Source organism: Sturnus vulgaris, chromosome 17 (genome assembly GCF_052056855.1).
Source record: "Sturnus vulgaris isolate bStuVul1 chromosome 17, bStuVul1.hap1, whole genome shotgun sequence".
Taxonomy (NCBI): Eukaryota; Metazoa; Chordata; class Aves; order Passeriformes; family Sturnidae; genus Sturnus; species Sturnus vulgaris.
In genome coordinates this window covers 8,770,368-8,797,065 of record NC_142259.1, presented here as the reverse complement: position 1 = coordinate 8,797,065, position 26,698 = coordinate 8,770,368, and the positions used below count along the sequence as shown (strand labels likewise).

At 48.7% G+C, this 26,698-nt stretch overlaps 2 protein-coding genes and 1 long non-coding RNA gene across 4 annotated transcripts in view; 2 read left to right on the top strand and 1 right to left on the bottom strand.

Annotated features, from left to right (window-relative positions):
• The window catches only part of JPH2 (junctophilin 2), a 31,758-nt gene extending 24,205 nt beyond the window's left edge, over positions 1-7,553 (top strand). Inside the window, exons 4-6 of the mRNA XM_088175013.1 lie at positions 2,167-2,942; positions 4,043-4,140; positions 5,051-7,553. Of these exons, the coding sequence (XP_088031139.1) occupies positions 2,167-2,942; positions 4,043-4,123 (857 nt within the window). The 3' untranslated portion in view covers positions 4,124-4,140; positions 5,051-7,553. The remainder of the gene's footprint in view (positions 1-2,166; positions 2,943-4,042; positions 4,141-5,050) is intronic.
• Positions 7,554-10,921: 3,368 nt separating this feature from the next.
• LOC106860854 (thyrotropin-releasing hormone receptor-like) lies at positions 10,922-18,085 on the bottom strand. The gene is made up of 2 exons (XM_014888929.2): positions 17,299-18,085; positions 10,922-14,251 (listed from the first exon to the last, which is right to left on the bottom strand). The coding sequence occupies exons 1-2, from the start codon at positions 18,058-18,060 to the stop codon at positions 13,883-13,885; spliced, it is 1,131 nt and encodes a 376-aa protein (XP_014744415.1). The 5' UTR covers positions 18,061-18,085; the 3' UTR covers positions 10,922-13,882.
• A 481-nt stretch (positions 18,086-18,566) lies between these two features.
• Positions 18,567-26,319, top strand: LOC148221820 (uncharacterized). Of its 2 annotated transcripts, none has more exons than XR_015807339.1 (2): positions 18,567-18,604; positions 25,677-26,319. It is a non-coding gene; the product is annotated as an uncharacterized LOC148221820 (long non-coding RNA). The 2 variants fall into 2 exon arrangements; XR_015807340.1 differs by lacking the exon at positions 18,567-18,604 and adding an exon at positions 18,618-20,022.
• Positions 26,320-26,698: the final 379 nt, after the last annotated feature.

Genomic DNA, 26,698 nt, shown 5'->3' with positions numbered 1-26,698 from the left:
GGGGCAGCCTGACCTCCACTCCTGGCTCCTCAGGTGCTGGATTCTCTTGCTGCTGTGATGCAGGGACTCACTTGGGTCCTGATCTCTCAGTAGTCTTCTAAGCTCCTAATGCATGTTATTCTTCTATGATTCTTTTAAACTTCTAAATTCCCAAAGTGCACAAGAATATATCCCTTCTTGTGTGGTTGCACCATCCAGGAACAAACAGACAGTAGTCCAGCCTTGGATTTTGCTAGGACTGAGAGCTGCTGCTCACACAGCCAGGAGAGCCCAGCAGTGTTTGGTAGCTGAATTTCTCCCTGCTATCCTGGCAGCTTGACTGTGCTGTGTCTGGCACAGACAATCCTGCTCAGTAAGCCCCATATCCCTAATAACTGTTGAGCCCTGAAATTCAGTTAGGGTCTCATCCCTAGTAACTTAGAGAAGGATGTAACCCAAAACCCTTGCTGAAATGTGCTGGGAAATGAAGGTGGCGAGGTGAGTGTTTGCCCTCCAGTCAGTTAGGGGTTTTGTATTGTAAATTATTCAGGAAGAGAAGAAAGCAACAGGAGAGAGCAAGGAGCCTGGAGCTGCAGGCAGCCTATTTTGAGGAGTCTGAACAACTGTTGAAATGGCTTCCAAATAACTCACTAGCAGCCATAAATAAATGGCCCTGAATGGGTCACCTGCTGATTGACGGGAGTGTGCAGGCAGAGCAGAGCAGCTGAAATCAGGGTGCTCCTTTTCCCCACTGCCCCTCTGAGTGGAGGCATTGCCTGCATGGACAGGAGGTAGCAGTGTGCAAATCATCCCCTGAGAGGGAAAGGAGCACCAAGCCAAATTTCTCAACCAGACTCAGGTCTGCATCAGTCCTTGCGATGGAGGAGATGAGGGGAGGGACTTTAAGGTGGCCAGAGACAGTGGCTCCAGGATCTGTGTGGTTCAGGAGCACAGAGCAAGCCCTGTACATCTGCACTCATCAGCATCACTGGGGTTCAGCAGAATGAGGCCAGAGCAGGTGCTTTGCTTTCAAAGAAGCTGCTCTACGACCTCACACTGCACAGGATGCTCTTCTTGTTCTCACTTGCTATGAGCATCACAGTGATGTGTGGGGACCCTTCTCCAAGCATGTCTCAGCATGTGGAGCACTGTGGAGGGTTGTTATTCCACAAGATATTCCCAGTTCTTTAGTGATGCATTTTGGTGGGTATCTTCAGTGCCAGGTTCTGTCTGAATTTCCCTGGCCTAGGCTGAGCTGAAATTTGCAGTAGGGTTAATAAGAACTAGAGATTTAATGATAGGTGGACAATTGAAGTGAGGCAATGTTGCTAGGGACTCACAAGTCAATGTGTGAGATGAGGCCAAAAGGAAATCTGAAGCCCTGAGTCACCTTTCGTGGTGATGCCAGGTAATTTTGCTGCTGTTGTGGAGCTTGGGGCAGACAAGAGGGCTGTATAACTTCCAACCCTGTCCCATATATGTTTTTCCTGTCATGATGGATGGCATGTAGATCATCTGGATACCCTGCCTTTCCCAATGACACTGGTCATCCTGTGTATGCTGCGAAGTTACCATGCTATTTGACACCAAGGAAGCCACATGGAAGAGTTTCCCAGCCATTAAATAAAAAAACCCACAAAGTTCATTGGGAGCTGTATCATCCTTAGCCCCAGCATGACCACCTGTGTGACCACAACAAGCTGGGCTGCAGATTTTCTTTGTTTTCTTTAACCTTATCTGCAGCTCCTGCCCGCTCCTTCAGCTCCTCCTAACTGGACAGACCACAGTAAGGCTTGAAGCCTTTGGGAGTTCCTGAAGGAAATTCCTCCTGGCAGGAGGGTCTGGTTTGGGAGTGCCTCCTCTCCTAGACTGCAGCCTGGACCCACGCACCATGGTCCCCAAACCCATTGTTGCTGGGGGCACAGATGCCCAAGCCATGATGATGCCAGGGCATGGGGTACCCTGCTGTCCCCCATCCCAGAGTGACTCTGCTTTGCCTGTGGAGGTGGTAGAGTCATCATCCCTGGATGTATTTAAAAATAGACTGGATGTGGCACTTGGTGCCATGGTCTAGTTGAGGTGTTGGGGCATGGGCTGCACTTGATGATCTCGGAGCCTAGTTATTCTAGTTCCAGCCTAGTTATTCTGTGATGCTGTGACTCCTCACACCAGCCCTTCTCTCCACAGGCCCCGAGTACCAGAAGCGGAAGCTGCTGCAGGAGATCATCGAGAACGCGGAGCACGCGGTCAACATGGAGGAGGAGGCGCCGCGGCCCGAGGCTGCCCCGCCGCCCCCCACGCCGCCCGAGAGCCCCCAGCTCCACGAGCAGGAGGAGCCGCGGCCCCGCGCCAGCCCGGCCCCCAGCCCCGCCGCCACCCCTCCCGAGGCCAAGCGGGCCAGGGCGGCTCCCCGGCAGGACAGGGCCCTCGGTCCGGGCAGCCGGGCCGAGGCGGGCGGGAGCCCGGCACCCTCGGATGGCGAGGGCCGCCCGGCCTCGCGGGGCCGTGGCCGCCCCGCCGAACAGATGGAGATCGGGCCTCTGCAGCGCATGGCGCGCGAGCCCGACGTCGAGCTCTTCAAGGGCTACCACAGCTACGCCGTGCGGACGTCCCCGGTCACCCCCGCCACGGACTATGAGGAGGATCAGTTCCCCGAGAATGAGCCGCCCTCCCCGGAGCCCCGGGGGGAGCCCCAGCGCCGGGGGGGAACCCCTGGCCCGCCCCAGGGCCGGCAGGAGAAGCCGCCGGTCGCAGCAGAGGCCAAGCCGGAGCCGCCTCGGCCCAAGGAGCCGCAGCAGCGCCCCAGCCCCGAGCGCAGGGCCGGGGGCCGGGCCGAGCCCATGGCTGACAGGAAGACTGAGGCCAGGGCACTGGGCCGGACGGAGCCCAAGGCAGGGGCCAAGCGCGGCCCGGCCCAGGCAGCGGCAGTGGTGGCAGCACAGAAGGCGGAGGAGTGTGAAGAGGTGATGTGGGGCATCCCTGGGAGCCTCCAGGGAGCCACATTTGCCTTTCCTTTATTGTTCCCCATGAGGTCTGTCAGGACCCAGAGTGCCTGGGGCTGCAGTGGGTGCCAAGTGGGTGCCAAGATCTCTTTTTGGGATCCTAGAGCCTGCTGGAGGAGAGTGTTGGTATCTCCCTCTCCTGCCCTGCCTGCATGCTTGGCCTGACATTCACAACCCTCCTGTTTTGACCTCCTGTCTTTACCTGGGCAGATATGTTTTCAGACACATCGTATTTCAAAATTTGTGCAAAACCAGGCATCTTCCAATTAATTTTATCCACTTTTCTCACCTTCTTTTCCCACCCCATTACCAGCCAACTTGGATGTGAAACTTGGGGGGAAAAAACAGGAAAAGCTCGTGTGTTTCTCTTTCACTCATTACATTTACTTTTTTTAGTAGGGGCACCTCATGAGCTGAACTGTGGTGTTGAATCACCAGCCAATTTCCCAAGTTTAAAATATAGTCATTGAAACTCAGTTTTGCTCTTAGCAAATACAGCTGGAAACCCAGACATTTTATTAGCCCTCTGAGTCCCATCTTGCAGCCCTTTGGATGTGAATGATTCCGATGTGACTTTAGAAAAGCACAACTTGGAAATACTTTGGTCTGAAATTACAGCAATCTCACATGGGTTCATTTGTTGGGGTTTGGAAATAGATGATCTTCAAGGCCCCCTTCCAAACGAAAGCATTCTATGATTCTGTGATATTAAAAATGGCATTTTTACAAACACAGGCAGTGTGGATGCAGAAGGGAGTTGGGAGGAGCAGCCTGACATGGGATCAGCAGTTCATGTTCCTGTGGTCAGGGTCTTCTTTAATCTAACTTAGCTGCAAAAGAAGCCAAATTTAACCTCCTTCAAATGAATTTTCAGGGAAGAAGTAGGAATAGGGCAGGATAAACATTCCACTAGTTTGAAATTGAGGCTGGTTGTTAAGTGCCAGATTTCAGTGCATTGGGAGGGGGTGATTGTGGTATTTTTGAATAGCAGAATCAAGCTGTGTCTGTCTCCTTCCCTGGAGCTGTGGTGTGTAATACTCTCTTTTGGGTTTTTCCTTCAGGGACCTAACACAATTGTGATCTGCATGGTCATCTTACTGAACATTGGTCTGGCCATCTTATTCGTACATTTTTTGACATGATGAGCCTCTTGAACAAGGTAAAAAGCAGAATGAGATTTTATCCTCAATATGTAGACATCACTGGATGTTTTAAGGTTGACTCACTTTTCATAAAATGTCATAAAATTATTGCATGAAATTGCTTCATAATTTCATAAGTTTTCTCAAAATTAGGAAATAGACCGTGTTGGTGGGATACAGTCCCACCATATAGTTTTGCCTTCCAGTACCATGGGCATGTTTAATGGAGTGAGAATTCCAGTGCAAGAGTGTGTGATGTTAAATTTGAAATTTGTTTACTGCAAATGCTTCAAGAAACACTTTCAATTTGTTGTTTTAACATGGCTGCTCCCAGGTAACTTGTGCATTATAGTATTTCTTGGCACTCAGACCAGCAAGATGCAAGAACACCTAGAAAATATGAAACTGTGAAAACTGCAGCTCTAATTGCACCAGTACTAGTTCTGCAGTGGTTGTTACATAATTGTCTTACTACAGATAAATATGAATCAGGATATCTGTAAGATTTGAGCTTGCTCAGGTCTTCCACTTGAATTAAGGGTTTACATTTGGTTTTGGTGGCAATAAAATCTTTTGAGGTTTCTCATGCCCATGGTACTCCTACAGATAGAAAAGTGTCCTGAGCTTGAACAAGACTTCTGTCTTGGGCTCAAATATTTCAAACAAAATCTACCATCAAGGCTGAAGCTGACCCTTGAGCCTCATGTGAACATAACACGAGAGACACCTCTAAGCCCCTGAGAGGATATGGGGCTGCTTTTCCTGGACTTCCCGGGGGACAAAACTGCTCTGCTGGGCACTGCTTTCTGTCATGTTTTTAGTCTCACTCAGCCTGCACAGGTGAAAGCCTTGCAGACAGCTGTGGTGATGTGTTGATCATGTATTTTGCTCTCCCTTGACTTCCTCATTTATTTGTGTCTGGGACAGGCGTTGCTGCTGGTGGAGACCTCAGACCTTGGCGGGGATTAAAGCTCAGCCACCTGGAAACACCTAAGAGGAGGACTTGAGATCCCAAGGTTGCACTGCAAACATCAGCCTTAAACGAGAGTGTCTGAAGATCAGTTTCCTGCTCCCGGGCTGTGGCTGGCCTCTGCCATCTACCAAGGAAAAGCCAGGGTTTCTGCACTGTGGTCTCCTCTTCTTTGTATAAAATAGCAGTTGCCTTAAATTATTCTCACCAAAGCCATCAACTGTCCTGCCATACCAGGGATGAGGGATTTATCTGTAGCTGTAGGAAAATGAGTGAGAAGGTCTCATGTGTGCACACTGATGTGTTTTGTAACTCCCTTGGTTGACTGGGTGTCAGAGATTTTCCAAAGATTGTCATCCATGGCATGGAGATGAAGCAATACAGAACCAGAATGACTCATGAGAGCTGTGCCATGGCTCGGGGTGGACGACGCTGCTCTCCGTGCCTGGAAGTCATCCAAAGGGATGAACAAAAAGTCTTTCCTTTCCTCTGTCACCTGGCATCATTTTCCATGTATGGAGGACTGAGAGGGGGAGCAAGTTGAAATTGGGCTTGTTGAAGTGTGACCCGAGTCCTGCCCACGGCGGCCGATGCACCACGGATGGGGCCGCGGGGTGGGGTGTGAGGGACTGGTGGATCCAAGGCTGCTGGTGTCTGTGAGGGTGCTCTGGGTGGAGATGGGGCCTCTTTTGGGACCAGGCACCATCCAAGCACTCTCCTGCCACCAGCAGTGCTCTGCACAGAAGCGTCTTGCAGTGGGTGGCTTCCCGCTGTAACGGGAAAGGCAATAGGTGTGCTGAATTTGTCCCTTTACCCCTTCTTTTCTATGAAAATGTTGTGAGTTACAGTGAAAAGGAGGTTCTTGCTGAAATTGCTCCGTACACCTGCAGGTTCCTCCCCTTGGCATGCTGGGCTGCAGGAGGGTCCTGGCCTCTCATTGCACCCAATGAATAGACTTTCCAGCCAGAGGATGCAGGGTGGCTATCGTGGGAGAGGTTATTCCTGAAAGAAGTGCAGAGATGTGAGTGACTGCAGTGTATTTGGGTGTTGGGCTCAGAAACATGCAGCAGCCAGGCTTTCAGCAGTGGCAGAGTACAGTGGGGCAGTTGTAGCTGTTGCTTGTGTGTTCGAGGCTGAGAGGCCTGGGCAATTTGCACCCATTTTCCCAAAGCTGCCACAGGGAGTGACCTTTGGAAGGAGATTTTTCCATCATGATCTGCTCTGATCCTTAGCAGTGCGAGCTTAGAAAGTCAGCACAGATGAAGTTACAGTTCAGTGTGAGGCTGAGTGCTTGGACATTTCTTCTTCTTTTAAGAGCAATGTGTATTTTCTATCCCTCTTTAAGATAATCAGAGATGTTATTTATAGTTGGTTGTGCACCTCTGTGTATCCTGAAGTCCCACAGCACAGGACTGGGTAGGAAAACCTTGTTGGACTGGAAAGAGTGGGGAAATGATAGTTAAGGAAAAAAACAGATGCCTGGTCTGCTTCAAAGGTCAGTCTGAAAGGATTTCAGAGACGGAGTGGCAGACATACAGGGGATTACACTCACTGGAGACACGGGGCAAAACCTGCCTAATTTATCTACTCTAGTTATGGCATAAGAGAGTGAGAATAATTCAGTACTTTTCTTTTTGAACCAAGTCTATTTTTTAACCTTATTCAGCTCAGGAACATTGCCACAGTAGCAAATATGTGGTATTAAGTGTGGGGGAAGTGAATGTGATTCTTTCCTAAAAGCCATGTGGCTGTACCAGTCCTGAGAAAGCTGTGCAGCATCATCTACACTTCCACAGAGCATAGTTTAATAGCAATTTGCTTATTTTCTTTTTTTTTTCTTTCCTCAAGTATAAATGTATTGCAAACCCCAGGCTCTGCTGCCTTTGATGTTTTATCTCCATTTGCTGGCATTCACTTGCCAACTCTGCAGTTTCAATATACCAACTGCTTTTATTCACCACCAAGACAATTCCCACTGAGAGACCTGAGGGGCTTTTATTTATCACTAAGCACAAAAATGGATCTTTTTCAACAGTGCTAAGGTAATTCCTTCCCCCCATATTTTTTATGCATGTGATATGCACTCAGTAGTGTGCTTTCCTCCTAGTAATCTTCTGAGAAAAGTAGGTAGATTTGCTTTTATGTGATGTATAACTGTATCCATATTGTGCTGAGATATGGATATATATACATAGAGAGAGAGCCCCTTAGGGATTTCATTTTCTTAGATGCAAAATACCAGATTTACCTCAAACTGCATGCTTTCAAAACTGACTAGGATTTTGTGTTGTACTTTTCAGGTCTTACAAAGATGCAGATACCTTTCACTCTTCACACAAAAATACCTTCATCACAGATTTTGCAAGCTGTTTACTACAATCTGTGTACTACTGTCCAGAGTTTTCTGTCGGTTGTTCTGCTGGATTATGTGCAATAATAAACAGTTATCTGCTCACTCTATCCATGTGGATTTTTGCAGCGGAATCTCCAGGTTTCTTTCCATGTTGACACATTCACTCCAGTCTTAAAGCAGAGAGTAGTGCAGAATTTCATTGGTGGCATCTGGATGTTTTTTAGCTTTTTCTTAATTATCTGATTCAAAATTTTGCATTTTTTAATTGATGGAGGTACTTTGCAAAGAGAGTTGTTTTCACAAACTGCTTTAAGGCAGCCTTTAAGGACCCTGCGACTCTCTGAGCACACTGCAGGTGCTCCCATTGTGCTGGCCTCTGGCTGGAGTTGCACAGGGCCAGGAGGAAAGGCAGCTTGCTGGCCCAGAGCCTGCCCAGACCATGCTGACAGGTCCCTTTGGTGCCTCCTGACCCCAGGGCTGCTGCCAAGCTCATTCCGGGCTGTGCGTCACTGCCTGCTGCTGCTGGGTTTGGGGAGGAGAGATTCTCCACTGCCTGTGCCCCATCCTCTCACTCAGCCTCTTGAGACAGCCTAGGTGAGAGGAAAGCCAGGCACGAGGCAGAGGGAAATGGCAGCTGGGTGATTTATGGGGGAGGATGGATGAGCAGAGCTCAGCTCCAGCCCAGGAATCCAGAGTAGCCAAAACCTTCAATCCTTTTTCTATTTCTGGAGTGTCTCTCATGAGCAAAGCCAGACTGTGCAGAGAGGCTGGTTGGGACATAGGCTCAGCCTTCCTGGGCAGGAGTGCTGCCCCTGGCTTCTGTGAGTGTGAGTGGTCTCGTAGCAGAAAATTTCATGTTTCAGAAGATTTCTTCATGGTAGAGACTTAAGGAGCTGAGTTTGATGAAATTATGACTTTACTCTCCTCTGGACTTCCTTTGCTTCTGGTATGGAAGGAACCAGCTACATCTCATTCATCAGTCAGGGGCAGCAAGGTAACTGGAGCCTTGTGCACCTCATAAATCTCAGGCTGATGAATGGAGCAGGCCTTTGGCTCATGTGTTACAGAGGCAGTAGGCAGGGTGGTGGCTCTGCTGCTGAAGCAATGACACATTGCTTTAAAAGCATTAATAAAGGCAGAACAAAAAGTCTGGAGCTTCCCCAGGGTAGGGGGGAAAGTGTTGGGCTCTCTGCCTCAATAGCTGCTGGTTTCAGGGATAACATCCCCACAATGTCCAGCCAAGTGTCCCCAAGGGCAGGCAGGGAGGTGTCTGATATGTGAGAAGCAGGCTAAAGGCACTGGCTTGATCCTGTGTCGAAGGGCAGGAGCCTTACCCTCCACTGGTGGGAGAGAAGGTGCAATCTGAGCCCCAGTGTCCCCTGACAGTGACCTGCCCAGGCATCCTGGGGACAGCCACGCTGTTGTCCACCGTCCTGGTGAGGCATGGGGGCTCTCAGGAGCCATCCTCTCTTTTGGTCTTCATCTTTGCACAGGAGGAAGGGTCATAGCTGGGGTGAAGGTGACCCCGACACCGACAAGGTGCTGAAATATGCAGAAGGGTTCCTGTGGTCCTCTCTGGCCCAGGAGCCAGGAATGGGTCTGGCTCCACAGCACTGCCTTTGCTTCAGGACCCTTCCTGGAGGAAGCTAGCTTGAGCCCCAGGAGCATTAATGCATCAGGGAACAGGCACCCACAGCAAGGGCATCCCATGCCCAGGTTGGGGCTGGCAGCAAGGAGCCTTAGTGTGGAACCCTCTCCTCTGGAAAAAGTTGATTTTAATTTACTTCCTCTGAGCAACCACCCACACTGTGCCCGCAAGGACAGGATCAGCCAGCTTGGGAGCCCCGTGGGCCCTTGCTGAGGACCTCAAAACCACGTTAGCACCTGGACCACCCCAGGGCCTTCTTGAGAGGGAAAAGTTTTTATAGGCTTCACAGGTTGTGTTTTCAGGCATTTATTCCCTATTGGCAGAGCAGTGAGCAGCCACTGGTGCACTCACAGCAACCCCTGTCTCTATAGAAACAGCACACACAGAGCCCAATTCATGAAGTGGTTATTAAAGAAAATTCATCAATTATAAAACACAAATTGTCCTTAGTACTTCTACCCATCACCCATGGCACGGGGACCCGTGGTGTTGCCATCATGTTCCCTCTCTCAGGCAGTATCTGGGAAAGCACCCCAGATTTGAGGCACAGGCAATACCCTCCTATTGGAGTCTTCATTTAGACCCTGGCAGGACAGAAATGTGTAGGGCTGGTTAACTGCTAAACTGAGGGTATTTTAGTAAATTAAAGTCAGTCCCACAGGACTGGCAAGCTTTGATCCCATGCATATCCCAGGGCAGTTCTGCAATTCCTGCCTTGGTTTGAAGAGTCCTGAGGAGCAACCCCCAAGTGAGTGCAAGCCTGGAGGCAGGTCTGGGGGCAGTGCTGGCCCAAGAGCCCTCCAGAAGCCTTGGGAAACAGGAATTGCAAATAAACAAGTAACTGGGAGTGATTACATTCATATTGCTGTAGGACTATCCCCAGGTTTTATTAGGAGCTCTTTAATTTTATGATCTGCTTGAATTAATTAGTTCAAAGAAACAGCTGGGGCCAGCCCAGATTGAAAAAGGGTTACATCCAATTCTCTCCCTAATGTGGTCCACCCTTTCTTGTGGCTCTTAAAAATTTAAGCAATTGCTCACTGTCCTCTTTGGTGATCTGAACAGTATTCATTTAAAGGTACCACTATTTTATTTTAGAAACATGGTTGGGAACAGCAGAGTGGAAGCCTGCTCTGGTTGCAGGGAGGTGCTGGATGCCCTCATGATCTTTTAATCCCTCTTTTTAGGGAGCTTCTAGTATTTTGTGAGTTACTCCGTAATTTGGCCCTGGAGCATGCTGGCTTTCAGAGTGCTGGCCAGCACTGTAGGGGAGAGGGTGTCCCAAAAAACCACCTGCGTGGCCACTCTCCTGTGACACAGGCTGGCACAGATGCCCTATCTCCCCAACTTCCCACCACTCAAATCTAGAGACAAAGTAAGAAGACAGCCTGATAGGGGCTTTAACTACAGATTTTGGTAACTTACTTTAACTTGTGTTTTTTGCCAGAGTGAATAACCCTTGCTGAGGTCCCATCCATGCCCTGTGTACAGGCAATTACTGTGTGGTCTCTATCACTGGGACCAGCCAAATTCAGGTAAACGTGTTGGATGTGGTGTCTCCTAAACTGAAACTCCCTGATGAATCCCAGGAGCTTCAGCCAACCTATGGCTCTTGAGGCACAGGAACCTCACTCACCACTCTCCCATCAGCTCTTCCCCAAGCCTCTGCCTCCTCCATCCCCCTCTCTGCACCACTCACAAATTCTTCCCCTCACCCTCACTACAGCACTGCCAGATCCCTCTTCTCCTGCCAGGGGACTGACATGTTTGTAATTGAAGAAACCAGATGGTGTTTTACCAGGTTAACAACTCCTGAAAGGGCAGGGGTTAGAAATAATGAGCTTTAATTAGGAGAGTAACAGGTTAGATCATGTTGAGTTGCACTTCAATGCAATAAATTACTTAGGAGCAATAGATTCTTTATTTGCTGTCATGTTTATAAACTCACAGCCCACACTCATGCTGTTGAGACAAATAAATGCTGAGGGTAGAATACAGCTTGATGCTTTACGAGCAGGGTGGGATGTTGCAAAGTACAATGTAATGCTTCAAGGGAGCTCTCTGATTTCTTACAAGGAATTAAGGTTTTTATTCAGGCCCTAAACATCCAAAGGAAATTACAGTGATGAGTTATTTCTTTTAATTTCTTTCTGCTAGTGATTTATTTCTCAGCAGCATGCATCTCTCAACCAGCATCTCCTTAGCAAGCTGAGTGCTGACCTTCTGCCTCCACTTCCACCTAAAAGTCTCTTAGCTCCTCCTAAAGTGTTAGAATACATGCAGGGGGAAGGACCAGGAACTCATTCCTCGTCTACAGTGTTTAATGCTCTGGTGCATTTGTTGGAGATCTTGTGGTTCCAGGAGAATTTATCTGCCAATTACTTCTCAAAAAATAGCAAAGGGTCATGCAGTACTTGGCAGCTAAGTGCAGAAAGGGGAGAAGAGAACCAGGTTTTAATTGAATCTCAAGTATGTTGAACAAATATTTCAGAACTATCAATTAGCTGTTGGTCTGAGGCTGAAATTTAAATAAGAAAATAATGCTTTTAGGGTGTCTCCATCTGAGGAGAGAAGCAGAAAGGGGAAGAGTGAAGATAGGAAATGTGATGAGGAGGTGGAAAACATCCTGCTGGGGATACTTCAGAATTAAAGTGCTCCTTGTGTTCGCAGAGATCAAGGCTGTCAAACTGCACATCCCATGCCTGAGAAGTGCCTTAGGTCAGGATGCAGGTGGGTTTCCAAGCTCTGGCAGTAAATCCTCTTCCCACATCCAGCTCTCTGCACTCTCAGCTTCAGGGTGAAGGGCTGCAGGACACAGGACAGCCCATTCTCGAGAAGATGCTGCCTGTGCTCAAGGCCCCAGGGAGGCACCAGCAGTCACACAGGGATCCCCTTCCCCCTCCTCCACCTTACCCTGATCCTTACTGCTCTGGTTTTGTCTGCACATGCTTTTATTAATGGCTTATTCTGAGCTGCTAAGGAAAAAATCTGTTCTAAGGGGCAAAAAAAATCTGTACTATTAAAGAGGTTGTTACAAGTAAATCCTCACATGTTAGCAAAAACACCTCATTTTTCTTCAAGAAATCTTCCCAAATATCTGTGCAGAACTTTCTTAACAACAATAAATAGGAATTCTGTTCCTAAATTCACATTATACAATATACACAAAACAGTGCAAAAATAGCATGAATCCTTACTTTCCAAATCCATTCTGTTTAAAATAATTGCAAAAAGCCAATGTTCTCTTCCTTCGTCCTGTATCTACTTTAGGGGCAACATAGATGGTTTCATAACATGCAATATAATAATCATACATGCAATATAATAATCATACATGCAAAACTTCCCTACACAAAACACAATAGGTCCTGGACAAACAGTTCCAACACACTGATGGGACTTGGGCTTTTGTCCTGACTTACCCAGCAAAGTGATTTTCTGTAGATGCAGAATGGTTAATTAACATTTTGTCCCCTTGAAAATATCACCTATAGATATCCACACATAGCGGATGCAAAATTTTAAGCTCTTTTAACACTATAGTTTGGTGAGCCAGTGTTGACAGTGAGGCTGCATTGGCTGTTCAAGTAATACTTCACAGTCACTTGAGGTTTACTGGTGGCAGACACTTGCTTTATTTGGCAAGAGCCCTAGGGTTTGGCTCATGCATAATCTTTTTGATTTTACCCATAGCCCAGATAGTCTCTTGCAAGTCTGGGGCAAGAGTCCTTGGACTGGTCTCCTGGATGCTGCAGGGTATGAACATCTACTTTGCTTAAGGATGACAGCAGCAATAAATATTTGTGTCAGTAGTCATAAAACACGTAATGGACTTCACAAGTTATTCCCAGGAAATAAGATAATTTATTCACCTTGAAATGCACCTGTAGCTGGGACAGAGAGCAACACTGCCCTATGGTACATGACTACACCACACTGGGGCTTACAGGACAAGAGTACAGTTTCCAGCTCAAGCAACCAGAGGAATTTGGACAGGAAAGGTAAAGTTATCCAAAAGAAACTCAGACCACAACGTTTGAAATATTTCTGTACATTAGGGAACACTCGTTATTAGTTCGTTCGTTATTAGTTCATTGTAGCAAATCCATCAGGTCTGCACCTTGGGTTTCTGTGCCACCAGCACTGCAGTTTCCAGAGACATGACATGAGGCTCATGACACCCAGCCTTGGTTATTCCTAATGTAGGAGTCTCCCCCTGAGAGTCCCTTTACAGTCAATGGCCTCATATCTTGGAGACATAAATCTCCTCTGTAGGGATGTGTATTCCTCACAGGAGAATGCTGAGATGAGAGGAGGCATGTGAAAGTGCCTAATTGTTCTCATTAACTTCAAAAGAACTCCAGAGGAGCAGCTTCCATGGGTGTCTGTGTTACAGGCATGTCAATTTGGGTAGGAGAGACCCACTCTAAAAAGAAGTGTATTTTTTCCTTGAATGCCCTTCTGTTCCTGGGATTCCTTTCAATGCTTTGGCCCAACTCAGCATTTGCACATAACACAAAATGGGGTAGCACTGCTATATTTAACAACAGATGCTTTAGAGATTCTAAATATTGACATGTACTTAACACTTCACCAAACAAGAATAAATTAGCACTAAGGAAAAGCAAATTAATTTGCCTATAACAATATGTTTTGCTAAATGCCCTGAAGAAGTATTGAATGAAGCCTGCTGCAACGCCAAAGCAATTCTTCTTGGCACTCTCCCAGCATGGTGTGTACAACCTCATAGCTCCCGCTGCCTGTTTTATTTCAGACTCACAGGATTTGTTAGTTCTTCTTTGCAGGTTCAGGGAGCCTGCTCAGATCCTCCTGCTCGGTGAGGTTGTGGTCAGAGCTGTTGTGAGAACAATCCTTCACAGCACTGTAGTACACCGGGGTGATGGACGGGGCACGGTGCTCAGCACTCTTCTCCTGGCACTTGTACAACTTCCTAAAGGCAGCCCTGAACTTCTGTGACATGAGGTTGTAGATGATGGGGTTGATGGCACTGTTCAGGTAGATGCACAGGCGGCAGAAGAGGAGGAACCAGGTGTTCAGGTAGGGAGGGTCCACGAAGGAGTTCACCACCACCAGCGTGCGGTAAGGCAGCCACAGCACGGCGAAGAGAGCCACCACCACAGCCAGCATCTTGGTCACCTTGGTGGGGGTCATGCAAAAAGAGAAACAGCCAGATGGTGCTAAATCTCCAGCAGAACTTCCCCACCTGGAGCACTGCTGCAGACAGCTAGTTTGTCTCTCTAAGCATTTAAAAGAAACACCAAAACCATGGTGCTGTTTCTTGCTGAAACCATTTTCATCAGGAAATAATCTTGCATAAATAAAACCAGAAATTGTAGATTGTCATCTACCACGGAAGAGCCTCTTCAGAAATACTCACCATCCTTGAAATGGGCTGGAATAACCATGAGAATGTCTGTACCAGAAAGCAAATTTGAAAATTGCACATTCAGTAAATGAATGGGGAAAATACCTGTCTAAAGATGGGAACCTCGGTTTTAGGGATGTCATGGGATACACTTAATCTCCTCCCCTAGGGTTTCCTGATTTCCTACACCACCTATATTGTTCCAGGGAATAGGCTCCTGGTACAGAGCAACCCTGGAAGCAGGGGAGACTATCAGCAATCTTACATTACTTGTGCTGATACAGGGCTTAGCTACTTACCATCAGTTGCTTCAATTTTCAGCACACCAGAGGAGTACTACATAAACATATTGGGAAGAAAGAAGAAACTGAAAACTCAGAATTGCCATCAGCTCAACATAAGCTTGTTTAGGAAACTGGGGTTTTGCACTGAAACACCAGTCATTATAATAATTTCAACAGCTATTTCAGGTAAGTGACAATCCTCCTCAGACAAATACTAACAAAATACACATGTCCCCAAGGAGGAAAGTATGACTGAACACTGATGCTACATGCATATCTAGGCAGTGGTGTTTCAAAAGTCAGAAGGGGAGTTGTGCAATAATCCAGTTCTAAGTATGGACATAAGCACTGGGATCACATTCAGAGTCTCTCAGTTTTGCTTGGAGTGTTTTTTTTACTCCATCAAAGAAACTATGCCTTCCTGTAATGCCGTGAGTAGAAACTGGGAGTCGTTACTTGTGGCAACAAAATTTTCCCTAAAGAAGAAAGGGACTGTTACCAAGCTATGGCTAAAATAGACGGGGTTTACTGTGTGTGGTATAATGGAAAGGTGAGGACACTTCCAAAAATAAGATCTTGCAGTTATACAGTGAGTGTTGAGGCTGTTGCTAAGACTGAAGCTTGTTTGCTGCCACAGTTTGTTGCCTTTTGGGAATGAGAGAATATACAAGTGGTGTCTCACAAAGCTGTGTCCACCCTCTGCCCCTCTCCTGGAAACCACAGATGCTTCTCCCCAGCCACTATCCTCCCTCCTTGTTCCTGCACCATCATTCTGAGTTGTACATCCCTTTTTTAGGAATCCCACTCCCTCTAGTGGTCCCTCTCCGGGAGGAGAAATACGGACTTGGAGGTGTTTGTAGAAGTGATAAATACAGCAAAGCTCACACTTTGTGTTGTTCTGCTCAGGATTTAGATGCTTTTAGAGACACCAGAGAGAGAAGAGCAGCATCTTCACACCCCAAAAGCAGTGCAGTTCTGGGGCTGTGTAGGAGCACAGCCACAGAAAATCTCCCTCAGCCATCTAGGCAGGGGAGAAAAATGGGTATCTCTGAGAGAGCCCCTGTAGGACCTTTCCCAGAGAACTCTGTGCATGGGGCTTGGGAGAGCCAGTTCCCCTATAAAGAGAGACCAGAAGAGAAATGCTGATGTGAGTGCCTGTACTCTGGTCAGAGACACCTCCAGAGCTACACACACCCACCACCTGGAAACCATGGAAAACTGCTTTAGAGTTTAAAAACTTAGTGCCATCTTTATTTCTTATGATGGCAGCACTGTGATGTCAGGCTGTTCAGGGGAAGTTTTTGCATGCTAGGATATTTTGGGAGGTAAAGATAATCTCGGGTAAACTCCTGGTGTAACAGTAAAGAGAGCACAAGATGTTTCCTGGAGCTGGAATGCCCCAGCAGCCACTTGTGCTAATGATGCTGGAGCATGCTGTGCCACTCCACTCCACAGCACAGCACTGCAGGGGACCGGCACAGCCCCTCCCGCCCCTCTCTGGAAAGAGAGAGATCCATCAACCAGCCCTCACTGCCAAACACCCTGCCCAAGGCTTCTGCAGCAGCCACTGGTCATGGGAGAGCAGGCAAATGCTTTTGAAGAAGTCAGCACTTGCTTTAAATCTTCCAGAGAAAAAGAGAGGAAAAGCTGGACTGGAAAGATTTAGAAGTTCATGAAGAAATACACGTCCTCTGAGCTGTTTGCTTCCCCTGTGTGACCCTGACTGGTCTCTCCTGGGGAATGGATGTTCCTGTGCAAGGCAGGCAAGAAGCTACTGAGCTGCAAACAGAGGACTTCAGGGCAGGCTGAAGTCTACTTTGGGCTATCTGGAAATCACTACAGAAGTAATGATTTCAAGAACTCAAGCCAAACTCCCAGATTCAGCCCTTTCCTTCAAAAGGAAAGCTGAATGGGCCCTGCCTATTCAGAATGGGGCTGTCCCGTGTCTAGATACTGACCTGTCCAGAGAGATGGGACACGAGGCAGTGATTGTCCATGTGAATAGAGAAGGACGAGCAATGAGCACAGAAGGAGGTGGATGGAGAAGGATATGGGGAGACAGCAGGCAGCTGAGAGACACAGGAATCACCAAAATGCAAACACACCACTGGGACACCGGGGTGACTCCCCCAGCTGCACGGGCTGGGGGGCTCCAAGGGAACACAGTTCTCCCTTCTCTTTGCCCCTTTAAATCTGAGTTCACCTGCACAGAACACGGTCTGAGAGGTGAGTCCCACTGGCACAACATGACTTCTCCTCCTCGGGGAGGCAATCAATAATTAATTAGCCAGCAAAAGTGCCTGCACTCCTGCCTCTCCCCAGCTGTCCTGCTCAACCAAGCCCAACCAAAGCAAGGGGAGCCCGTCTGTGCTGCCAGACCCAGCTGGGCTTGAGGGGCTCCTTTGCAGCAAACCAACACTCCCCACTCCCTCCACAAAGGGAAACAAAGTGTTGTGGCACCTCGCCCGCTGCCAGAATGCCCCTCAGAGCCCTGAGCCCCTGGCAGAGCTGCCCGGCCAGAGGGAAGCCCCTACCTGCTTGCGGGAGCTCAGGGCGCTCCTGCTGCCCCGGCAGGAGAGCCTGAGGGAGCTGCCCTGGTGCATGGAGCCCAGGGAGGAATGCTGCGGGGTGCCGGGCAGGGGGCTCACGAAGAGGATGCGGGCAATGAGGCCGTAGAGGACAGTTGCCAGCCCCAGCGGGATGACATAGAAGACGGCAAAATCCAAGAAGTAAATGGGCATGTAAAGGCTTCTGGAGACGCGGTAGCCGCAGATGACCTGCGCCCCATCCGAGAAGGTGACCTGGCTGGTGTCCACCAGGAAAAACCACATGAGGCAATAGAGGGAGGTGAAGAGCCACAGCGAGGCGATGATGCGCCTGGCTCGGGACACGGTGCACAGGAGCTGTGCCTTGATGGCGTGGCAGATGGCGATGTACCGCTCCACCGTGAAGGCGGCGATGGACCAGGCGGAGATGTTGATGCCCAGGTACTGCAGGTAGGTGATGCACAGGCAGCCGGCGTAGCCGTACACCCAAGAAGCCACCACTTCGGAGATGTTGGGCAGCCCGGCCGCCAGCAGCACGATGAGATCGGCCACGGCCAGGCTCACCAGGTAACAATTGGTGGGGGTCACCATGTGCTTGGAGCGCAGCACCACCAGCACCACCATGGCGTTGCCCGCGATGCCCACGCCGCAGATGAGCAGCACCAGCAGGATGGTGACCACCTGCAGCTCCAGGGGCTGCCGGGGCATCCTGCCCAGGCTCTGGTTGCCGCTGCCCGAGCCGTTCTCCATCGCGCCTGCAGCCAGCGGCGGAGCCCCGCGCACCCTGCGGCGGCAGCGGGGAGCGGGGGCTGCCCCGAGCCCCCTCCCCGCCTTCCCGCCCCTCCTGGCTCCTCCCTCCCCTTTTTTCCCACCATTCACCCCAAGTTCTTGCAGCCACCCTGCTCCTTGCATCCCTCTCCCCTGCAAACTCTTCGCCTGGAAGGGCAGGGAGCGGCCAGGATCCCTCCAGTCCCTGGGACCCTCCAGGAGCTCCCGTGAACCCCCCGGGACTGTCCGGAGCTCTCCAGGACTCCCCTGAGCGGCCGGGACCCCCGGGAACCACCAGGGCTCCCCCAGGACGGCTCTCAGTTCCCAGGGCTCCCTCGGGACCCCGCATCGCGTCCCGCCGGCATCCCCCGGCTGGCCCGCCGGGTCCTAGCGCACCGCTGAGCCGGAGGAGGAGGAGGAGGAGGAGGAGGAGGAGGAGGAGGAGGAGGAGGAGGAGGAGGAGGAGGAGGAGGAGGAGGAGGAGGAGGAGGAGGAAAGGAGCCCAGGCAGGGAATGGGGAGTGCAGGTGAGAGATCCCAGGGTGGGGAGGCTCAGAGGCTGGAAGTACCCCAGCAGTGAATGGCACCCCGGACTGTGGGTGCCTGTGTCCCCAGCCGAGGCACAGGCTTCACTATTCCCCCAGGGCAAGGAGAGCTGAGGGTGAGCAGTCCTGTATTCCTCATCCTCAAGAGGATGGGAGCAGAACGATAAAAGTGAGATCCACAGCCTTTCCCGTTTCCCTGGGGCTGGGGCAGAGGAATGCCTTCCCTGGACATGGGGTAGTGACCTCCCCGTGCTGTCTTTCCTGTCCCAAATAAGCACAGTGGCACTTCTGAGGGAGAAGGCTCAACCAGTCCTGGACTGGGAGATTCCAAATCTTTCCAACAATGAGGCTGGGGTATCTGGTAGCTCCCTGGTGGTCAGGTTGAGAGATCCAGTGTGTCCCTGATGGTCAGCAGTAGACACAATTTGCCACCAGCTCCATGCTTGCTTCTGACATGTCTGCAATCTGTTAGAAAATGCATTTTCAAATTGAAAGAGCAATTGTGATAAAGGCCTCTTAACTTCTGGAGTGGAGGAAAGGACAAGGCGACAACTCTCTTTTTTATTAGATTAGATTTCAATCAAAGGCAAAGGTGTCCTGTTGATCCCAAACACTGAGGTGGGTATCCAAAATGTGAAGGATCATTCTGATGCTGGGTGATTCAAGACCAGTGTTTCACAGGCAAATTTTTAAACCTGGGCTGCACAAACCTGGGTGGATAAAATTCCTTTTGCCTCAGCCCAAGGAGCAGCACTGTGTCCCCGGGCTTTGTCTTGCTGTGGCAAATAGTATTTTCCCCTTTGCTCTGGGAAACCTGATGCTGCTCTTTGGCAGACAACAATCCATGTAGCTGTTCACTACTTCCCATGATATTTCATTCAGCTTTGGGTTAGTTTTAAAGGACAATTATTCTCTTCTTCTCTTTCCATTTGGTTTCTTTAGGGCTGCACTGGCAGCCTGCACCAGGTCCCCTGAGTCTCAGCCAACCTCACACCCCTGCCCTGCATGGCCCCGGGTTTGGGAGGCATGGAAACTCCTTATTGCACTTTTGTGGGAAGGACTGGGAGTGTGGGCACGTGTTTGCTCACATAATCCGGGGGGTTGTGTATTTCAGTGCTCTGCAGTGACTCTAACACAGACACAATTCCAGCCCTTCATCCCACTGCTGCTGTGTCACAGTGATGCTGAGAGTCCTCAGAATGTCATAGAACTGTGTGTGGGAGAGGAGAAGGGACAAAAGTCCTGAGAGGGAAGTTGGGGTTCATCGGCTTCCTCAAACCCATTCCAGGAACTGGCTTTGTGGGATCAGGAAACAAAACCAAGACAAACTCCTGCAGATGCTGGAAAAAGCTTTGTTTTGTTTCAGACCTGGAACACTATACTATGCAGGATAATTGCAGGTAATTATTTCCTGGCTGCTTTGCTGTGTGGCACTGACAATCCAGCAGTTATTAGTGCAGATAACAACAGCATTAAAGCACCCTGCTGAAGCAGCTCCTCCTGCCAGATCCTGAGCTGCTCTGTGTCCATCACCAGGCTGGGGCTGGGCGGGGGGGGAATGTGTGTCTGCCCAGTGCACTCACTGGGGGATTTTGTGATCAAAATTGTGAAGTTTGCTGTGATGACTGGTTAATATTCCCTTTCCAGACTCCTTCAGTAACTGTGATGTTCAGGATGTGACTGAGGCATGTATTTAAGAGACTACCCAGCTTGACTTATGTAAAATATTTTCTTCCAGCTTGACTTAAATCTAAATGTTTTGATGGCCAAAGACATTGATTTTTTTTAAACTAACATTCCATGTTTTGTTCTCTTAAGACACATCAGCATTTCTTTCTCTGCTGGCATTGCCTTGCATTGCCATCCTCTGTGAATACCTGCCACCACCCACTCTCTGAAACATCAGGAAAGAGAAGTCCTTATTTTCCTAAGGTCCCCAAATGGGAAAGGTACTGGCAGGGCTATTTTTGGAAAGGGGTGTCTGTGCAGCTCTGTGGCCAGGTTAGCAGCACTGTGCCCAGGCTGGATGCTCAGGCAGTTCATGGCTTCAGGATGTCCATGAAGTCTTCTTGCAGCTCATCCCTCTCACACAGCATCACTGGGCAGCTCCCTTAGTCCTGTGAACAAAAAAGAACTCTGAGGCTTTATATATTAAACAAACAAAGCTAAAAGAAAGTGAGATTCCTACCTAAGTCTGTGAAAAACTTACTTCTTTCCGTTCCCTTGGGCTTCATTGCTACAAATATTAAACCCATAAAACTTCTGCTGTTAGAGCTGGGGCACAGAGGCTGTGTCTATGTGGTGCCAGTGAATGTGGAGAGTGGAATTACAGAAACCACAAGTGGTTTTGAGACACTGGTTACAGGGTTTAGGGCCCTAGGCAATGGCCAAATTTTGAATTGTCAGTGATATTGGGGAAGTGATTCCCATTTCTGCACTCCTGCAGCTCAGCAGGGACCAGGCAGGAAGGTGCTGGTGGCTCTGCTGAGCAGCCTGAGGGCTGACAAGTGCCAATAGAGATGGAGTATGAGTCAGTCTGACAGAAGCAGCAGTTATTGCTCGATCAGAAAGACAAAGGAGAGAGAAGTTCTGTCAAAATCACCTTCACATGTCTCCTGTTTCAGAGTCACAGCCAAGAAGTAAATTGCTTTGGGGCTTTCTGGGTTATTGCCCTCAGAGATCAAGCAAAAAAGGCATCTGTCAAGGAATTAAACAGATGCAAAATCGATCTGGGTTTGTGCTTCATGAATACGAAAATGTGGGGGGGAAAAAACCCTGATGGTTTTTTACTGAATTCTGTGAACAGGCCTAGAGGGACCAGCTCCCAGACCTGGGCTGCATCACATCTGTGCCAGAGATGTGGAAGGGAAGGAACAGCATTATGGAAAATGCTGAAGACTGAAGGAATGGAAAACAATTAATAGGAAGGCAGTGATGTGGACTTGTGTGGGTAAAACCATTCCAGGCTTGAAGATGAGAATATCTTCAGGCTCTTTAACAGGACAGGCAGCATTTCCCATGGGGTGCCTGCTGGAGCTGGCAGTGCCAGGCTTAAGGAGCTCCAACCTCTCATTGCAACAGCGAGCCCAGGGCAGTGCTGCCACAGGAAAAGGATATTTCCCCATGCTCTCATGAGGACAGCGATGGTTTTTAATTCCAGGTTCAGGGAGCACAGGCAGCTCTGTGGGTCATCTCAGGATCCTCTCATCCCTGTCTCGCTGGCAGCTCCCTCCTGGCTTCTGGGTACTTCCCCCTCTGGTTTGTACAATATCTTTTGAAGATCTGTTCCTATTAAATCTGTGATGCACAGTGTCCTGCAAATGCCTTCAGGACACAAAGGAACTGGTGACTTTTCTTCAGCTAATAACTATAATTGAGCTTTCAAAGAAAGTCAAGTGAGGCCACTTTCACAAACAGGAAAATTATCCTTTCTCCCTTCCCCTGCTTCATTGCTGTTTTTGCAGTCTGAGACCTCAAGAAAAAGCCTCTCACTGCCCTAAAATTATCAAACAGATGAAAACAGATATTGCAAACGAGGGGCTTGGCCAGGGCCAGCCATTCACGAGCCTCTCATTTCTGAGTATATTTTATTTGTGAACTGTCTCTACTAACATTTTAATAGGTGCATCCTTCAAACTCTGCTCCAGGTAGCTCCTGGAAGGGCTGAGCAGCCTGAATAGTTAAAAAAAAAGTATTTAAAAAAAAATCTGCAGCAAAATACATTGGACTGATTTGATAAGTCAATGAACCAAACCACTGGGGATTTATCCAGCCCTGCAGAGAATACCAGAATGAGAAAGGTTTGAGTGAGGCCAAGTGTGCGTGGGACACAGTGTGTTTTACAAAGCCTGTGAAAATAAACATTGTCATCCTTTGTGCCAGGGGATTCTCCACCCTGTGTCACCAGCACTGCTGCTCTGGGCTGGCTGGGGGAGCCTGGAAGTGCCATGGGAGAATGGGGCCAAAGTGTCCCTTCCCCTCCCACTGAGCCCAACACCCATGGATGGCATCACCCGCACACCCCATGGCTTCTGCAGGTCTTGGGCATCAGCCACAGCATCAGGTCAGGGTTCACAGCTCTTGCTGTCACCAATAAACCCTGCCACTTGCTCCAGTGTGCTCAATCCTCCAGGAAATCTGCCTGGATAAGCAAAAAGAGAGAAGCAGGTGGAAGCATTGGCTTTCAGGGCAGCACAAAGAAATGGAAGCATTGGGAGTCCCAGTCTTTCTGGGGTCTTGATGTCTGTGAGAGGAAACTCTGGTTTGGGCAACCAAAGCTGAGCCTTTGTCAGAACCAGCAAGGCTTGGAGCTGTGCTGTGAAAAATGACACATCTTCTGCTGTGTTTTTGGGGCACTGTCTGTGACACATCCTGCCTCAATCACCCATCCCAGTGCTCATCCCGAGTGCTCCCCTCCCAGCATGCAGGGGAGGATGTGCCTGGAGTCAGGACAGAGATTGGCAGTTCCCAGAACAATAATCAGGGTGGATGCATGCTGGAGGGCATCCCGGGGGGATAATAGCCACGATAATGCTAAGGGGAGATAAAAGCTCTTCATGCAATATTATGAAAGAATAAAACTCTGACAGAACAATTAAACTGTAATTACGGGTTATTTCATGTTCTGTGACATCTAAATGTCAACACCATCTCTGTAACAACAAGCACTTGGTACAGCACTCTGCTCACCTGAGCACAGCCCTGGGAGAGCACAGCAGCCTCCAGCTCTGCTCCCACTCCCCATCCATGCAGGCAGAGCCACGACATGCCTCAGGGAGGAAACACGAGCCCACCTTCACTTGGTATCCAGGTCTGGGCTCATACCATGACTAGATGTCACACCAAACAGGTGTGACAAAATGGATGTAACAAATGCTCCAAGTCCTTTGCTGACAGTGGTGCAAACACCCAGGAAACACTGGAACTGGTGTCTGTAAAGTTCTTCATCACTGAACTCCATCACTGCACCCTACACAACTGTCTAGGACATGAAAAAAGCTGAACTCTCTGGTCCTGCTGCTGCAGATCTTCCCCCAAAATATGTCTCTGATCCATCAGCCTTCACTCCCCAGAGCTGATCTGGTTAGTCTGAAAGAACAGATGCTGAAATTGCAACACCTCTTGCTGCTCAGGAGCCTCCACCCAATTTGTGGTTTCAAATATTTTTTCAGTCTTTCCTGTGTGCACTGCTCATTGCAGTGTCCAGACAGAGGGCAAATATCTCCCTGTTCTTAGAGGAATTTATTCTAATGCCAGAGAAAGCTCTTTCCTCCCTTTGGCCCCATAAGAGTCCCATACTCACCTCCTGCAGAGCCCAGGAGCACACATGCATCACCAGCTGCTCCTGAGAGAGCAAAATTCACATGGTTTTAGGCATTTATTTTTAGGAAAGGTGTAGATGGGACCTAAGTTCCTCCCTTCCTCGCTGTGGCTGTGAAGCTGGCATTGCTGATGCCCTGGCAGTGCAGAGCATTGGGCACATGGAACAATTTCTTCCCTCTCCTGCTAAAAGGAAAAGGTGATTCATCCCATCCCAGCCACAGCCTTGGCTTGACCTGCTCCTTCCTATAATTCACAGAGTTCCCACTTTATTGTCTGAACAGATTAATTCCTAGTGCAAAAGAGGAAGCTTTCAGCCTTTCAACTTGGCTGTTTCAGTTTCTCAACCTACTTCAAGGGAAAAACCCTCATCCAAGCCGTGGATCACCCCTGACTACTCAGGCCTTTTTATTTTAAATCTATTGGGAAATAAATTCACAGAATTGGCCTCTCTCCCTTCTTGGATATGAAAGCATCTCCCCAGCTATTTCCAGGTGGGATGAGAAATTACAGAATGTTCAACTGGAATATCATCTAAATAAGAAATGTGCAAAATCCTGGTACTTTTTCATGTTCAGTTTGTGCATTGAAAACATCTCTTCTGGAGATTTAATCTTTGCTCATCAGCAAAGAAACACAGAACTGCCTCTGCCTCAGTCCTTGGGAAGGGCTTGAGGGATGGAGGTGAACTGACTCCATTCCCTCAGCATCCCCTCAAGGTGCCAATGTTATCCTGTGAACCCCTGGAGTTTCTTCCTGAAGTCACACGTCTCAGAGCTTCTCTGAGTACCTGAACGCTGAGAATCAGTGATGTGCTCAGAGTTCTGGAAATCAGGGGACCGGGAAACATGCCTGGAGGATTGGCTTCTGTATCCACATCCCAGCTTTTAGCAGCCTTCTGGGATAACCAGTGTTGCTTCTACCTCATTTCCACTGTTTGTGTTGCAGGCTGAAAACCAGTTAAAACTAATTTGGAAATTTTCTATTGCAAAATGTGAGGCATTGAGTTAAAAGTGAAACCCTGACACAATCTGCAATTCAAACAGCCAGTATTTGGGAAATTCTCATGCTGAATTATATGCAAAATGCTATGAAGTAGCCTTTTGCTTTTATTTATGTCCATTAATATTTCCTTCTCTAAAATTTGGTGCATGGAAGTGTCTCTTCTCCAGTGCAATTACAGTGCAAAAACTATAGATAGGATAAATGCAATAAAAAATGGAATTTGCAAATACTATAGATACTATTACTATCTAATAGTAGTATTATATAATATAGATAGTATTACCATCTAAGAGTATTATTAGATAGGATAAACATAGTAAAATGGAGTTTGCTTAAAAATCAGAAAATACTTCTGGAGAGAGGTTTTTGTTTGCTTGCCTGTCTGCTCTGATAGATGGAGATTTGTGGATATGAATGAGATTTTTCCTAGAGACTGAGCTGGATTATTTACACTTGCACCTCAGTATATTAAGGCCATGCATTCTTGCCTGCCAGCCAGCCATAAGCAGGAACTTAGCATATATTTTATTTCATATACCTGAGGCTGAGGAAATGGAGTCAGTTCACCTCCATCCCTTCATTAAAATACACCACAAAATTCCAAGGGAATCAGGGGCTTCAGGGTAGAATTTGTCCTCTGTGGGAATGTCTGTCCCCTGGGTTTATTGCACTGGTGGAGGAAAGAGCAATCCATGGGCCTTTCTCTCTTGTGATTTAAATTTTTCTCTAGATAATTAAGAAGCCTCAAATCTCAATAAGTGCAAAGAAGAAACCAGGCAAGCAGACCTGCCTGGCCCACCCCTGTGTGTCCTGCCAGGCTGACATGTGGTGGTAACTCCTGGGAAGGATGGCAGCTGTGGATACACATCCAGGGCCACATCTCCACTGGTGGCAGCTGCAGCAGATTTGGGTGAGTGACATCAGCAAAGCTGGGGGCTGGCATTGGCACCATGAGCAGCAGCAAGGAAGTTTGGTGCCCATCACCAAAGGCTCCCCAGCCCCTCGGGGCACCCCAGCCCTGCCTGTGACCCTGAACTTTGCACTGCACCAGTATCCAGAGCCCAGGTGTGCTGAAACACTCCCTGCAGTCAGGGACAGCACATGAGGAATGAGCAGGAGCAGCACTGAGCAGCAGGGTTCCCACGGGGGACGTGTCACCCAGGACCTGGGCGAGTGGCACAGGACAGAGCTTTGCTCCCCATTTCCTCCTGCCTGTGGGATGGGATGGATGTGCTGAGTGAAAACAAAGCAATGAGAGCCCCAGTGAGCAGGAGTGAGATGTGAGAATGAGGCTCTGAGGGGTGAAAATTCCTCAGCAAATAACGAGACTTGTACATTGATTGTACTTAATAAAAAATACGTGAATAAATTAACATTTCCTGCTGGTTAATCTGTTCAGCATTTCTCTCTTGCAACATCAAGCAAACCCTGGCAAGGCAGCTCACCCCTCCAGTGGGCAATACAGCTTTATAATGGTAATGTTTTCTGTTTTGTCACACCTTTATCTGGCTGAGGAACAATGCCTCTCAGGAGAGCAGAGCAATTTCCAGCAGCTCTGCCTCCTGCCAGTTCCCCTGTCAGGGGAAAACATGAGAGCCCAATTCAGCACCAGGGACAACATGGCTGATGTCAAAAAGAGAAGTCCTCCTGAGGAAAAACTCCTCTCCAGTTGTTCTTGTTGGAAGACAACATGCTGCTCAGAAGGTTTGCTGCCTGAAGGGCTTCTCTCCTCCCAGCTATTTGAACCCCCAG

What these genes read in the sequence shown, in the direction of transcription:
- LOC106860854 (XM_014888929.2), bottom strand. Translation starts at nt 18,060, where the DNA reads ATGGAGAACGGCTCGGGCAGCGGCAACCAGAGCCTGGGCAGGATGCCC. An exon ending in CCCTGAGCTCCCGCAAGCAG is followed by an intron (nt 14,252 to 17,298) that starts GTAGGGGCTTCC and finishes ACCCCCACCAAG; the next exon opens with GTGACCAAGATGCTGGCTGT.